The sequence below is a fragment of the Corvus hawaiiensis genome, chromosome Z (genome assembly GCF_020740725.1).
Source record: "Corvus hawaiiensis isolate bCorHaw1 chromosome Z, bCorHaw1.pri.cur, whole genome shotgun sequence".
Taxonomy (NCBI): Eukaryota; Metazoa; Chordata; class Aves; order Passeriformes; family Corvidae; genus Corvus; species Corvus hawaiiensis.
In genome coordinates, this window is record NC_063255.1 from 43,079,878 (window position 1) to 43,096,623 (window position 16,746).

General features: G+C 43.7%; 1 protein-coding gene across 2 annotated transcripts in view; it reads right to left on the reverse strand.

Moving 5' to 3' along the window:
- The window catches only part of MARCHF3 (membrane associated ring-CH-type finger 3), an 85,705-nt gene that overhangs the window by 15,808 nt on the left and 53,151 nt on the right, over positions 1 to 16,746 (reverse strand). Inside the window, exons 5-6 of one of the 2 annotated variants that reach the window (XM_048291552.1) lie at positions 9,888 to 10,097; positions 2,540 to 6,283 (exon numbers count right to left, since the gene is read on the reverse strand). In XM_048291552.1, the coding sequence (XP_048147509.1) occupies positions 6,125 to 6,283; positions 9,888 to 10,097 (369 nt within the window). In that variant the 3' untranslated portion in view covers positions 2,540 to 6,124. Of the gene's footprint in view, positions 1 to 2,539; positions 6,284 to 9,887; positions 10,098 to 16,746 lie in introns of those variants that run through there. The other variant, XM_048291553.1, reaches the window with a different exon arrangement.

The following is a 16,746-nucleotide window of genomic DNA, read 5'->3' on the forward strand; positions in this document are numbered from 1 at the left end:
TTTTAACATGTCTTTCATCTTGAATAAGCTCTTTTCTGGTCACCAGCATGGTGGCATTTCAACCTGTGCCAGCAGGAGGTAGAAAGGGGTGGGGGTTGATGCACAATTTTAGGTCATGGTAGGAACTGCATTATCTGCATTATCCTGCATTATCAAATTCTTGGTTACACCCTTTGTAGAGCCTCCTCTTCAATGACAATGGGAGAAATACAGATTTTACAATAATTTTGGCAGGGTTTTTTTGGCTGTGACAAGAATTCCTATAAAATAGCAGAAGGATTGTTGTGAAACACAACTGTGAAACATCCTGCCACAAGGTGGAGGTCTTGTTTTGCTTGTCTTTTTTTTAATACTTGTACAGCAACAAACCAACGCTTCCTGCACTGCCCTGCAAGTTCCATAACTTGAATATCATTGGTAGTGGCATAAGATACAAACTGAATCATCCTGCAGGTGAAAACTCTTTAGCAATTTATTGCTTGTAGCTGGATGAACACACTTTACCAGGAATGTTTCTGCTCAAACACACTCATTCCTGTGCAAAACGGGTAAGGAATTTAGGAAACAAGTGGTTTGAGCTGTGCAGCAAACCTGGGAACTGCATTCTTTGTTTATAGTGTTCATTATAAAAACCCCAGAGTAATCGAAATTGGTGCAGATTAGTTCATGGTGGTGTTGACAGAAGTTTCATGCTGAAAGTTGGGTTTTGCTTTGGATTTCCTTGTCCCTGATTCACATACCTACATCACATTTGCCCAAGCAGATAGCAAAATATGGACAGAGAAATTAACATGTAAATTCTGTTCAACAGATGCTAATTATTCATTTTCTTCTATAAATTACGCTGTTTCAAACACTGGTCTTAATTTTTTCCATGGAAGTCTGTCTTACCAGTGTGTCATTTTGACACTAATTTGAGGGTTTCTGGGTTGAAAATGATAGTTTTTATCTGTGAAACAGTGCCTTTTATATTCATACTGCACCATAAGCAGTATCTGTATTTCAAGGTAAAAAAACGCCGCTGCTTTTACAGAAATGGCCACGTGATAACTATGAAGGATTTTTCTCCAGGCAAAGAAATCAAGTAGTTGATGGAGAATAAAAGCTCTTACAGGCCCTGTTCCAAACAGGACAACTGGTAATAATTGGTGATTTTTAGAAAGGGAATAGAGGCTGTGTGTGATGGATGTGAATTCTTACTTAACCTTTCCTGGTATGTGATGGCTAACATCAAGGAAATGCTGGGTCACTTAATTATTTATAATATTCAACTAGCTCCATCACAGGATTATGGCAGAAGTTAGCTATTTTATCTCAGGTTTTGCTCGGTGTGCATTTATTGCTCAAGAGTCTTTTGCTGATTTCCTGGTTTCTTTTTAGTGGGTTTGCATAAATACAGGACTTCTGTGTGATAAAAACACAGTGTGATTAACCCTGAAGAAGTTACATTTGGGGCAATCGATAAAGGAGGGCACATTTCAGCTTAAGCTGATTGAGTGATAGAATTTTCCTACCTTTAACTCTTGGATGTGAGTTTTCATAGCTATTCTGCACTTTCAGAACAAAAAAATATTATTATTGGCAAGCAAGTCTTACTTCGTGCATAATAATAGAAGCTATGGAATGAAGCTGTGATGTTGGTTTCCCCTGCTACTGCAGCATCTTGTTTTTGAGGGTGGTGTGTTTTGTTGTTGCTTCTGAGGGTATGTTGTACATGGAATATCAACATTTATTCTCTCTTGAGACATTTTATTGGGAAAGCATTTGGTACACTTAGAATAAAGAAAATTCCCGTCAGTTCTGTAATGTTTCAACACCAAAGGGAGGGACAAATGTTTTGTAGCCTTGCCATAAACAGGTGTGGAGAGGCTGTCAGCAACAGATTTAAGACCTGAAAACTATTTAAGGACTGAGAGATGTAATCCTTGACTTTTGAAAAAGCTGTCTCCTGTAGAAATGCATATGAAATTAAATTTGAAGTGTGGAATAACACAGTGGGTTAGTGAGGTGTTGGGACAAGGTGTGTTTATTGTCTTTATTGGTCTGGACGAGGGGATTGAGGGCACCCTCAGTAAATTTGCAGACAACACCAAATTGGGCAGGAGTGTGGATCTGCTGTGGGGCAGGAGGGCTCTGCAGAGGGATCTGGACAGGCTGCATCCATGGGATGAGGCCAGTGGGGTGAGGTACAACCAGGGGAACTGCTGGGTCCTGCCACTGGGTCACAACAACCCCCTTCAGCTCCAGACAAGTTTTAAACTGAATATTAGGAAAAACTTCTTCACTGAAAGGGTGGTCAGGCATTGGAATGAGCTGGAATCCAGGGAATCATCATCCCTGGACATGTTCAAAAGCAAACCTGTGGATGTGGCACCTGGGGGCGTGGTTTGTGGTGAACATCAGTGGTGCTGCTGGGTCAGTGGTTGGACTCGATGATCATTTCCAGCCTTAACAACTCTGTGATTCTATGAGTTTGTGTTGTAGTTTTTAAAGATATTTTTGAATACCCAATATTTGGCAGTAAAGAGGCAATGCTCAGTTCTGCTTGCAAGGAAAATGCTTCTTTAATCAACCAATTAAATGAAGCGCCGGCTCACAAAAAGTAACAAGCAAAGACATTTAATTATTAACAGGTTTGGGTTTTTTTTTCAAAGGGAGAGCTTCTTTAGCTCTCTTAGTGCATGAGTCTGTCCCAATATCTATTCTCATACCTCTTTCTGATGGTGCCCATTGCATCAAAGGCCAGTTGCATATATTGGCTCCGGGTCCCTTTATGCAGAGTTGTCACTTTTGCCCTGTGTGACTTTGTATTGGTGCAAAGCTGGGTTTAATAAATGAAATGCAAATGACATTGTGAGGTCTCAGTCTGGCAGAACTGTACAGCTGAGTAATGAAAAAAAAAACCCCTAAACAATACCAAAAACTGAAGTATTTTTAATAACTGCTTCTGCTGTGACTTCCTTCCTGCTGAACAGAATGCTGTGGTATTTCTAAATCTTCATGTAATGTGATAGCCAAGTCCTGCAGGGGAAAGACTATGTAAAAAAAAGTAAAACTTCCTCACTTTTTTTTGCATTGCACTCATCACACCGAATCTGAATGGGCTGCTTTCATCACTTGCAACTTAAAATAATGACTCAAATAGTGTTGAGTACTGTTCCTTCTGTATAACTCCTTATCTGGAAAAGGAATGTAAATGACAAGGTCAGCTGTATGAGAAGAAAGCATAAAGTTGCTAAGAGGGAAGTTGAGTGACATTTAAAAAAAATAAAAAAGTGGTCACTCATCCTTTCATTAATTATGTTCTTTAATTAATTTTGTTTTGTAAGGAGAGCATAACAAAGGTGTCATTATATTGTCAGGAGCTGTGCTCGCCATGGCTTCTACTGTGGTTAGTTTTGTCTTTCACTTCTATTCAGACAGAAATGGGTATTGCTGCTGTTGTGGAATATTTGCTGTAATGATCCAGTTTTTATGGAAGTTTGGGCTTGGTGTGGCAGCAACAGCGTCAACATGTGGAAGGAAAAAATCGACTCCCATCTGGCAGATTCTTCTGTCTGTAAAGCTTTAGAACAGAAGCGGGATTAAGGAGTAATGTCTCTCACCTCCCAGATCTTGTGTTTTAGGAAAAACGAGGAAAAATGTAAGTATGCTTTTTTTCCATGTTTTTAATGCAATGATGTCCAACTGGATCTTTCCTGACACTTTTTTTTCCTCAAGAAAATCCATGGGACACTACTGCTGCTGACTTCACCAGACAGTTCTGCTGTGCTGCTGCATCAAGCACAGAAACAGGATGAGTCGTGCATGTGCTAAACTGGACCATACTTGTTCCTTCTGTCTGCTTCAATATGCCTTCTTCAGATGAATGAAACTGCATTTGCACCAAAAAAAAAAAAAAAAAATTTTGAAATAACACAGGTGAGCTGGGCCAAGTCACTGTGCTGATCTCTGTGCATAGACCTTGCAGCTTCGCTTGAATAAATGTTTCCCTGAATGTTGTGCCCTTTATTTAATTCCTTATCACCCTAATTTTTGGTTTTATGAAACAAACCCAACAGCAGTACTAAGAATAACAACTCTTTCTGGAGTATCTCCCAAAGAAGGAGAAGCAGTAACAGAGGTTGGAAGAAAGATTACCTAAAGTATGTGTGTAGGCATTAAAACACTGTCTGACAGCATCCTGACCCACCCAGATTTGCTTTACTTCTGGGCCCCTGGCCAGCAGATTTTTTCCTACCTAGAAACTCTGCTTAAGTGCATGTTCAGTCTTCCATCTAAATAGTTATTTACCTTTGGGAAGAGGTATAAAAAAAAATAAATAAATAAGCACTACAGGTTTTAGGCTATCACAGATTTTGTGATATCCATCCCTTTGGAGCCTCGTATAATTTTCCCTGGAAGAGAAGCAGTTATTCACAGCCACACATGACCAACCCCAGCCTTGTTGTCAGACTGATGAGTGCAGATCTGCAGGTTCATGATTTTCTTACACACCTTGGCTTGTTGTGTAAGCAGCTTTCTGTTGGAATGAGGCTGTTATTGCTTTATATCCCCATGATTCTCCTATCCCCATGACTGGCAGTTACAAAGAACATTGTTAAATAACATGCTCACAGCTAGACTGGTCCACAGACAGAATAAAGAAACTTAACAGATTTGGCTTTGTGTACTAAGCTGTTTTTCCCCGCACAGAGCACACACAAAACATCAAATAACTTCTTGTCTGATGGTAAATACCCATAATACCTTCAACTTTATGAGTAACAAATTATTAGCCTTCCTGCTATGTCTTCCTTTTGATTTTCAGTTCCTGCGGGGTTTGGAAAACAAAGCACCTGTTGGTATTGCCGTCCAAGCACATTTCTAAGAAATTCATCTGTTCAGAGGGGCTTTGTATCAATTTCTCATTCTGGCAGCATTTGGTAATGAGATTTTGTGTAGTTATTTTAAGTAAGTCTGTCTACATAAGTGCATATCTTCTGGGAGTGAAGAATTGCTGAATGATTTGGGCATAAAACCAAGGGGAAGTAGATAAAGTCACCCAGGAATAAGGTCTGGTTTCTACACTCCAAATTCAATTTGGTCACCATAGAGGGCTGTGTGTCAAATATTTTAAAAGGTGCTTCAGTGCAACCATGAGAGGTCAGGATTTGCACAAGCTCTGCCAAATCCTACCTGTCAAGCTGGAGTTTCTGCTGCTCTAAGATAATGCTCTTCTTCATGCAAGATGAGTCCCTGCTTCCTAAAACTTATCTGATGATCTCATTCATTATGTATGCAGAGCTTTCCCTATACAAAAGTAAGCTGTGGAGTTAAATTCAGCTTGGTGTAAGTGCAGGGTAAATTGGCTAAGTTTGAATTCACACCAGCAGAATGTGCACTTCAGTGGAGAATGTGGTGCCTAATTTGTTGCTTCTGCATGGAAAAGGTTTGTTTTTTTTTTTTCCTGAGTGCTATGTACTGTAATACTTTTGATAGGAAGATTATTGCAATTTGTCTAATTTTTCTCTTGCGCATGCTCGATTCGTAACTGAAGAATCTTCCTCTCAGACCTTCCCTGCCAAATAGGAAATGGGTAAGATAATTTCCTAATCACTTTGTAGCATTTAAATAATGTGCCAATTTGTAGAACTCATTGCGCACATATTTTAATAACGAAAACATTGGTATAATGGACCTGCAGATAAAATCAAATGAGGAAATGCCATTGCTGTGCCTTAGGAAGCAGAAAGAAGTACTGGTTGCTGTCCAGCTGCCTAAAGAACTAGTACTGTAGGAACAAGAAATCATAAAAACAAAGCACTTTTTAAACCTGTTTTGCATTGTTAATTACCATAGTTTAATACTTTAAACAATAAAAAAATTTGCATCGCTTGATGATGCAACAATTAACATATTTGCAGAATCCATAGGGTCCCTGCTAACTAAACACATTTGGCAGCTTAGCAAATGTCACAAATGACTGCAGCACCCATGACTTGAACTCGAGCAGTGATTTATCCCTCTGCAGTCAGTCTGTAAATTCAAATAGCATGTTCCTGGGCACTGGATGCTGCCTGACCCCAGCAAGTCTGAGAAAAAACATCTTTAGTGCACGGCTCCTGCTCAGATCTGCCCCAAATCAAACAACTGTCTCCTTTGAGCTCCTTTTGAGGGGCTGCAGGCCCAGCAGGGACTGCTGGGTGGAGGGGACGTTGGCAGACTTTGGGATGAGGAGCATCACCCGCTGATTGTTCCGACGCCACTCGTTGTACAGCCGACAGTGGTACCTGAACGACACCTGGGGACAGAAGGTACACTGCCTTCAGTCACTGTGATCCTGCAAGGAGTCAGCTGGGGCTCAAAATACCTTCCAGTGGGACAAAACGGGCAAAAAGTGGTGAAAAGAGAGACCTGCCATGTGGATGGCTCGTGCCCCGAGGTGACACAGCAGAGGAGAAAAGCAGCCTGTACCTAATTTACCTCTCATTCCCCTTTTTCACAACCTGAAAAATCAGACCTCCTGCCTCTGCCCTCCCAAGAGCTGTTGGCACACATGGAATGAGAATTTGGGATATACTCTCTTGCTTCAGGTTGCTAGGTTGACAAACAGTGTACTTGTTTGGATGGTGGAGGCTTGCAGGCAGCTGAAGACAGGGCTGTGTGTTCTACCTTGTAAAACTTTACTGTTGAATGCATCAAAGTTGGGATTGCACGGAGGCAATGAGCTGACAGTGTGTGTGTCTCAATTTAGATTGTCTCTGAATTTTTTTAAAATTTATTTTGTTTTGTATTTTAGGTTTTTTGGGTTTTTTGGGGGGGTCTGGGGAGGTGTTTGGTTTTTTTGGTTGGTTTTTGGGGGCTTTTTTGTTTGTTTGTTTTGTTCTTTTTAGCAGGTAATTTCAACCTTATTGTGGAAGAGAAATGTGTGACTGTTGTGGAGATGCAAGATAGCTCGGCCCCATGTTTTCAAAAAAGTAGTTTGCTACTTGTTTTAGTGGCAACCAAGTGTTGTGGGAGTTGTAGCTGTGTAAGAGGGTGTATATGTGCAGTTCCAAAAAAAACCCAAACAAAAACCCAACAAAAATCAACAACAAACTGTGAATTTTGAGGGAAATGTGCCACATGATGATTATTGTGTTCTTGAACTATGGGCAGGAGTTGACCCACGCACTGTGTCCTTTCCTTATTGCAAAAGGGCTGCTTTTAATGGATTAAATTTACCTTTCAATGACGCCCTACCAGGGCTAAAAAAACTTTTTTTTTTTTTTTTTTTTAGATCTTTTTACAGCTGTCTGAGGGAAACCTATAAAGCTTTGGTTTACTAAGCAGTTTTGCAAAGATTTCAGACTGATCTTCAGACTGATTCCCTCAACTTTCAACCTCTATTCCTAAAGCATCCTGCATCTTCTGTTTCTGTGGAGCATTGTGTCTGAAGGAATATGAGAAATCTCTTCTCAAAAGACACTGGAGGAGCAGCAGAATCACTTGGTGTAGTGAGGAGGTTAAAAAAACACCCTAACATCTGCAAGGGTGGGTGCCCTGTGGAATGCAATGACAGCTTCAGGAGAGCGAGCTGGAGTTCAGGTTGAGTTTTCAAACAGCAGAACATGAAGTTCTTTGAGTAACAGCTGCTTTGTTAAACCAGGCATGTATACAACACAAGAGAAAGCAGGTGTGGCCCTGAATTCTTTGTTTAAATGCCAATCCCCTTTTTTGTGTCTGGAGCTTTCTTCTTGGGAGGACCAGGCACCTCTTTTGGTGTGTGTAAAAAATACAGAGTAAAAACCAACAGTGTTTTATGGATCACTTCTCTGTTTTAGAGGGAGGGGAAAAAACAGCTTCTGGGATGCTAAAAATAACATCCCTCCTGTTCACTGCTCACTGGGATAACTGTGCTGTGTAAATAACCTGTATGCCAGCTTCTGCCTCCAGAGAAGGGAAGCTGATTTATTGGAAGTAAAATGAAGTTTTTAGTTCCCTTAATTTTCACAGGACCTAAAGGAGTATTGTATCACTGTGTATGTAATTTACCCTGCAGCACTCAACCTATTCCCTGCACAGCCACAGCCATGTAACAGGATTCTCCCACTTCCAAAAGAGACAAGGAATATGCTGCTGAAGAATTTGATGGAATTAACTCGTCTGTGTGTGGGACCATTCCTTCCTGCATGACAAGGGGAGCCTGGAGCCCTCCCCAAGGCAAAACCAGTCTGGGGCTTTCCTACATCACTGAAGGGAGGGTTATTTTGCCTCCCAGCTTCAAGAGTTTTGTGATTCAGTCCCCTAAAGGCCTTCCTTGGCCCATCCATCTCCTACTGCCCCGAATAATAAGTTAGAGTGGAATCACAGCTGTCCACAACTGAGTGGGCATCAAAGATCCTGAATTTTGATTAAAACAAGCAAGGTGTGCATTTAGATCAGGCTCACTGTCACTGTCATATTCTCCAAGAGCCAGTAGCACATTTCTCTGTGTACTTTTGAAGGGGTAAAATTTATAAAGTGAATAGAAGGCATTTTTGCCTCTTACTCTGCAAATGCAATACCCAGGGATGGGGGCCAAAGCTGAGATGTTGCAGTGGTTTTAATAAGCAAGGTTGGATAAGTCCATTTGTCATAGCTAATTAAATCCAACAAAAAAAAAAAAAAGTGCCTTTTACAACTTCCAACAATTTTGGTGATGGTGAAGTCTTCTGTGGGTAGACAGGGTTTCACTGTCACAAATGTGTGAATGAGACGTTCCCTTTCATAGCTTTCTTGGAGATACTTGTGAGGAAGTGTGGGATTTTTGTGTTCCCCCCACACCCCCTTTTCCTCGTCTCTCAGTGCAGGGGGTTTCTTTCTGTGGGCTAGATCTACTAATGCAGATTTTTAAAGGTGCCAGCTCCTCAGTAGCTTACACAGATCCAAATCTGCTGGAAGGGATCTGTGTTACGGTATTGCCACAGCCAGTGAGGGCCAGAGCTGTGTGCTGGCCCTGTGGGATGTGGCCATGCCAGCACCATGGGCAGGATGGGCTTTTCCTGCCCCAGCAACACAACCTGGCACCATCACAGGAGCACTGCTGCGAGTGCACCCCCTCTGCACCCACCCTGCTCTTCTTCCCCTTCCCACACCACACGCAGAGCTGTGAAATGTCAAACAAAGCAGGAACTTGGGGTTTTCAGTGAACTGCTAGGCCATGGCTTGATAAACACCCATTCTGGCAGCTGTCCCCTATTTTCCCCTCGTTTCTGCTGGGCCAACATCCTGTCAAGGTGCTAGGGCCAGAAAATCATCTCAGTTTAACAACTTGACACAGAACAAGGATGGAATGGCATGCAGGTGGCTCGTGCTGGGATGCAGGGTGCAATTTAACCTGCACTGCAAAAGCAGCTCTGTTTTTACAGAGCTGGGCACATGCGTGTTCTGCTGCAGACCTCCCCCAGCACCACAAACTAGAGGAAAAGCACAGGAAGCACCCACATCCTGTACTTTTGAATTGTAAAATTGGCAAGATGTTGCATTAGAATAAAATCTGAATCCTCTGTGGCAGCCAAGTTGTTCACCTAAATCTTTTTTTCTTGTATGCTGTGCCTTCACCCTTTGCACATCATATTTGATGAAACTCCCTCCTGTAGCATCTGCCTTGAACTCCTCCATGCTACTTCCCTGTCTCCCTCTTGCTGTCCCCACTGGTGTTTGGGATTTGAGAATCCTTACCCTGAAGCAAACTTTCTGGTGTTCCAGGGAACTGGAATGGTGTGGAAACAAGAGGTCTTTTGCAGATGCAGCTCACACTTACCAGCACAGGAGGCAAAGACAAGCAACGCCCCCTGCAATGGTCTAGAGCACTCTGTGCGTTTAATTTTCCCGTTTGCTCTTTCCCTTATTCCTGTGAGTTAAATAAAATCCCCAATACTTACTAGGGTCCAAAAGAGGTAAATAGTGAAGAGTGCCACAGTGAGTGCAATGAGGCCGACAGCTTCTAGCCTACTACTAAAGTGCAGGTGGTCCACGGCTCCTCGCAGGCACAGCCAGCCGGAGACAGTCGCCAGCGGGGTGATGAACAAAAAGCACACCATGTCCCCAAAGAGAGTCCTCTTCTCGTGCTGGGGGCCCGGGTTCCTCAGCCACTGCAGGCAGAACACAGACAAAGCAAGTGTCAGCACAGGGAGGATGTTCTTTTGTCATTTGCAAAGCACAGACCCACCCCTTTGAGGACTGAACATGGACCACATGCAGGATGTGGCTGTGGATGTCCCTGGTGATGACTAAAGGTTTTTAGCTTTTTCATGCTAAATTGTAGATTTTTAATATATAGCTGTATGGTTTCTAGTACTTTGCCTGGACTCTCTCACATTTCAGAATAATAAGCTAACCCTTTGTAACAGGTTCTTCATATTCTGTTTAGTTGTACCCTCAAGGAGACAGCTTCTAACAAGGATACCTTGTTTTTCACCAGAATCTGAGAGATGTAAAAAGGTATAGGGCAAGCAACCCCCTGGACCAACTCCAAGGGACAGACCCTGGGGCAACTGGTCTCTAACTGGATGTACCTGCTAGATATACTCATTAATTTACCTTATAAAAATTGTAGACATCCTGTATCAGGCATGTGCATACCTACACTTTGTGCACCTGAAAGCGTCCATTAAAGAGCTGCTTTTTACTTTACTGTTGCTGCCTGTTTTGAGCTTCCCATCCCCCCTCCCAAAGACATGTGCTCCGAGTTCTTTTGTTCCAAGCGCGGGCAAAGCCAAATGTAACTCAAACTCTTCAGCAGTGTCTGATTGGCCGCTCACCCCGGGTCCGCCCCCAGTCATCCCCTTGCCCCTTCTCCGAATAAAAAGATGGTCGAGGGGAGGCAAAGGCCCTCTCTCAGCTCAGCTACCTTCCTGTAAACATCTCTGGTCGTCTGTCTCATTTGAAGGCTTCTAACTGCAGGGAATTGAGCGAGCAGGGAGCTATATTTCTCCCTCTTTGCTTCTGCTGATGGTATTTGCTCTGCAGCTGATTCAGGTACCGATTTTAGAGCTACTAAAGTGCTAGATCGCCCGTGCTACCTCTCAAGGCTGCTCGAGGCTTTCTAAGGCATTGAAATACAAGCGCTAGCCGGTATAAAGCTGAAAAGATACCTTCTACATTTGGCGCCCAACGTGGGGCTATCTCTGAACTCCGGTTCTGAGAGACTTTCAGGGTGTCCCGGCAGCTGTGTCTGCTGGAGTTAGCTCTGCACGTCCTGCTGTGCCAGCTCTGTGTGGCGAGGTGTTACTTTTTGTGTAACATCGAGCCCAGAGCCTCAGCCTGTACCCTCCCCCACGCCACGTGGCGAGGGAACGGCTGGAAAGCAGAAGACCCTTCTCGCGTTTTTTTTTTCTCCGGACCTGCTTTCCTGTGATAAATCCAGAATTCTGGTGAGTATTTCCCTGCTGGTTTAGGGGCTCCTGTCTTAAGCTGGTGCCGGTGTAAACTTTCTCTTTTTTTTTCCTCCTTTTTCGTGAGTAAGGGGTTGAGGTTTCGTGTGCATTCATAATGGGATCTGAAGTTTCTGCACACCATAGAGAAATATACCACCAAGTTCAAAGTTACCTTTCTTTAACTGGGCATAAATACCCTAAAAATCTAGTTCAATCTTTTGTACAATGGCTTTTTCAGTACTTTCCTAATCTGACCTCCGAAGACATAAGATCTGCTGAATTTTGGGATAAGGTGGGGAGAAAACTCTCCTCTCTGAGGCGTGCAGGAGATGAAACAGTTTCAAAATTCTTTCCTCTCCTGTTACTAAGTTATGCTTTGCCGGAGAAAAAGGCAGTACATGAAAAGCCACTGCAAAACCCCCCTGTTAATCCCCTCATACCCTCTTCCAACCCCTGTGTCCCGGACCCCTCTTCCCCTACGCTGGAAAACACAGCTAGAGCAGACTGCTTCTCAGCACAGGAGAGCTATCGTCCTCCTGGCTCACCTGTGTTTCCTCAGCACCCTGCCTTGGATGGGAATCCGGAGCCCATCCCAGGACCTTCCCAACCCCTCTTCTCCACTCCCTTTTCCCCAGTTTTTAGCCCTCATGTTTCAAGCGCGCGTAAAAACCCCTTCTCCCCTGATCTCTTTGTTCCCAGGGACGGCCATTGCCATGTGCTCGCAGCCCGGGAAAAAACCCCTCCCCCCAACCGCTTTTCTCCCAGTTTGTTTGTCTCCAGTAATGGCGGACGCAATGGTCCTTCCTCTCCAAACTACACCTCCCACAATCCCTTTCTCCCCCATCCCACAAATCCCTTCTTGTCCCCATCCCCTCCCACTCCTGCGTCACACCCTGACCCCGCCCCCCAACCCCGTCCCCACAGCGTCGTGTTTCACCCCTCCCTCTGTTCCCGCCCATGGCTCAAGTGCCGCCCCTGCCTCCCACAACCCCGCCCCCGACCCCTCCCCTCCTCCGGCCGTGTCCCCGCCTCCACTCCCCGCCCCTGCTCCTCCACTCCCCGCCCCTGCTTCCCATTGTCCCGCCCCAGGTTCCCACAGTCCTGTGACTGCCCCTCTGAATCCGAGAACCCATGCCTACCAGGAAGTAACTCCAACTGCTTCTACTACACTCTCTTGTACTAGCAATGGAGCTAACCCTGACTGGAAACCCCTTTCTTATTCTGATATTAAGGATTTGTGCAAGGCAATTAAGGAGTTTGGAATGCATAGTAATTATTTTAAGAGCCTTTTAAGTGCTACTCTTGCAACTCACTTACTTGTACCTCATGATTTACTTACATTAATGCAAACTCTTCTCACACCTGGTGATTTTATGGTGTGGAAAAAGCAATGGAAAATAATTTTATCTGATTTATTGAAAATTTTGTTGCAAACTCCAGATAATTACCTGGATTTTGAAAACAATTATATCACATTAGACCTTTTATCTGGTGACAGTAATATGGCAAATCCTCAAAAACAAGCAATGCTTATCCCTCGTCCAGTTCTTACTGAAATCACACGTGCTGCTGAAAAGGCCTTAACATTATTACCATCTCAAACTCCTAATTCTCATTATACCACCATCAAGCAATCGCCAAATGAAAATATTATTCACTTTTATAACCGTTTGTACGAAGCTGTCTCTTCCCAGGTCCCTAATCCTGACCTCCAACAAGCACTCCTACTCGAACTTCTCCAAGTTAATACGAATGATGCTTGCAAACAAGTCATTCTCACTCTCCCGCTGTATCCTCCTCCTACTGTTGAATCCATCCTCGAAGTCTGTACGAAGAAGGTGCAGCTGAACACAGCTGCTCCCTTTTTGAAAAAAGTGGGGATGGTTGGGGAGGTTGTGGAGAATGTTACAGGTACAGGAGAAACTCAATCGCGAGGTAACTTTGTATGCTATCGTTGTCAGAAAAAGGGACATGTAGCTCGCAATTGCAGAGCAATTATAACTGCTGATAAAAACTCTCCAAAGACTGTTTCCCCAGGTCAACAGCAGGGAAACTAGCGACTCAACGCGTCCTAACAGCTCCGCGTTCAGACATAAATAGGGCTGCAGACAAAGCAACTTGGACTTCTGGACTCAGGTTTAAGGTAACCTGTGATAAAGCACACCATTTCAACAACAACAAACAGACTGTAATACCCATTTCATTCCAGAATGTGGACCACATGCCAGAATTTACATACCTTTTTGTTATTGGGGACACTCGGGAAACACCTGCTGGGATAGAGGTTACACCCACACTCATGAAAATGGATCAGAACGGGTGTTCTAACCTAATTGTACAATGTATATATCCACCGTACTTTATGCCTAAAGGTCAAGTCATTGCACAGGCCTTTCCACTGCCCAAATACCTGCCCACAGATGGTCATATCCCAGCCATCTGTTGGACTGAGGTTTTGGGAAATGACAAACCTGTAATAGAATGTAAGCTCCGTTACAAATCACATAAAATCAGTATCATGGGAATGTTAGACACAGGTGCTGATGTGTCTGTCATTCCATTTGATAAGTGGCCTACGCAATGGGAATTGCAATCTCAGGGCATCATACAAGGGATTGGAGGTACCCAAATTGCAAAGCAGTCCAAACACACCATCCAAATTGAAGGTCCTGAAGGACAAATAGCGACACTTCGTCCGTATGTCCTAGACACCAAATTCACCCTGTGGGGAAGGGATGCCATGTCTCAGTGGGGAACAAAAATTGATATCACGCCTAGACATCAAAATTTTCCCTTGCAGGCCACTGAAGCAGAGTGCCATCCACATAAATTAACTTGGAAAACAGATGAACCCGTGTGGGTTAACCAGTGGTCGTTAAAAAAAGAAAACTTAGAGGCACTCAAAACATTAGTGGCTGAACAATTGGCTAAAGGAAATATAGTTCCAACTAACAGCCCATGGAACACACCCGTGTTTGTAATACAAAAACCGGGAAAGAACAAATATAGGCTACTCCAAGATCTTAGAGAAGTTAATAAGGTTATTGAAGACATGGGACCCCTTCAACCAGGTATGCCATCACCCTCAATGCTCCCACAACATTGGCATTTAGCTGTTCTTGACATCAAGGATTGCTTCTTTCATATTCCACTCCACCCTGCAGATGCCCCCCGATTTGCATTTTCTGTACCATCTCTTAATCATGAAACTCCCATGGAACGTTATCATTGGCTTGTGCTTCCCCAAGGTATGAAAAATTCCCCAACTCTCTGCCAAGAGTATATTGCTAAAATTCTATCTCCCATCCGTGCCAAAGCAGAGAAAGCCATCATCCTGCATTACATGGATGATGTGCTGGTGTGTGCTCCCAATAATCAGTATCTCGAGCAGACACTTAACATGGTGGTTGAGGCCCTAGAGGCCAAGGGCTTTGAATTACAACCTGAAAAAATGCAGAGAACAAGCCCTTGGAAATACCTCGGACTCAAAATCACAGAAACCTCTATCACCCCAACACCTGTCACCATTAATAATAACCCAAAAACATTAGAGGAAGTGCAACAGATCTGTGGGACACTGAAGTATTTAAGGTCCTGGTTAGGACTCACCACAGAGGATGTAGCTCCTATTGCAAACCTAATAAAAGGGGAAGGCGGTCCAGCATCCCCTAGATCCCTGACAGAAGAGGCAAGGCAGTCTCTCAAAAAGATACAAGAGCTCATTTCCACCAGACAAGCACACAGGTATCAGCCCTCCCTACCCTTTAAGCTTGTCATTCTAGGGAAGGTACCACGCTTTCATGGCCTCATATTTCAGTGGGACAAAGAGCAGAAGGAACCCCTCATCATAATTGAATGGGTATTCCTTCCACTCCAACCTCCTAAAACCATCACACAGCCACAAGAACTAATGGCAAAAATTATCATGAAGGGTAGAGCAAGGCTCCGCACCCTGGCAGGATGTGACTTTGCATGCATCTACTTACCTGTAACAACTGACGCATTAGATCACCTGCTCCAAAATAATATAAATTTACAATTTGCATTAGATAGTTACTCAGGCCAAATCTCAAATCATTACCCAAAACATGACATGTTTAATCTGCCATTCTCTTTCATCCCTCGAGATTCAAAGTAGAAAACCCCTCGATGCGATTACCGTTTTTACTGATGCCTCAGGAAAAAGTAAAAAGTCCGTGGTCACATGGAAAAATCCAAAGACGCAAAAGTGGGAATCTGACATCGAGGTAATCCAGGGATCACCACAAGTAGCTGAATTAGCAGCTGTTGTTAGAGCATTTGAGAGGTTCAAAGAGCCCTTTAATTTGGTCACAGACTCAGCATATGTAGCTGGAGTAACTGTTAGAGCTGAGCATGCTCTCCTAAAAGAAATCTCAAACAAGAAAATTTATGATTTACTCTCAAAATTAATTTATCTGGTTTCCCACAGAGAGCATCCCTATTTTGTCATGCATGTGAGGTCACATACAAACCTGCCAGGATTTATTGCAGAAGGTAATCGTAGAGCTGATGCTCTGGCTATGCCAGCAGACATAGTTCTATCAGCCGACTTACCAAAGCTCCCCCAAGTTTTTGAACAAGCAAAATTGAGCCATGCCATGTACCATCAAAATATTCCCGCTCTTATCCGCATGTTCCATCTGTCGCGGACACAGGCAAAAGCAATAGTGGCAACATGTCCCAACTGCCAGAAGCTACAGCTTCCATCACTGGGCATGGGGGTCAATCCCAGAGGTATTAATAGCGGTGAAGTGTGGCAAATGGACGTCACACATTTCCCTGAATTTGGGAGATTAAAATACGTTCATGTTTCTATTGATACCTTCTCTGGTGCTATGTATGCCTCTGCACATGCAGGTGAAAAGGCTAAGGACGTTGAAAAACATCTTGTCCAAGCTTTTGCTGTGCTCGGTATACCTGAGGAGATAAAAACTGATAATGGACCTGCCTACACCTCCCAGGAGTTTAAAAACTTTCGCCAGCAGTGGGGATTTCGACATGTTACAGGTATTCCTCACTCCCCAACTGGACAAGGCATTGTTGAACGTGCCCATCAAACCCTCAAGCGAATGCTGCTACAACAATCAGGGACCACCAAACTCAACTCACCTGTCCTCAGACTCAGCAAAGCACTGTTTACCATAAACTTCCTGAATGGCACCTTTGAGGATCCAAACCCTCCCATCTATCGTCATTTCCAGAACACCAGGAGACAGAAACTGCAGGAAAATCCAGAAGTCCTGATCCGGGACCCAGAGACTCAAAAAATCCAAGGACCGTACAAACTTGTGACTTGGGGACGTGGGTATGCCAGTGTATCTACCCCTCAAGGACTGAGATGGAT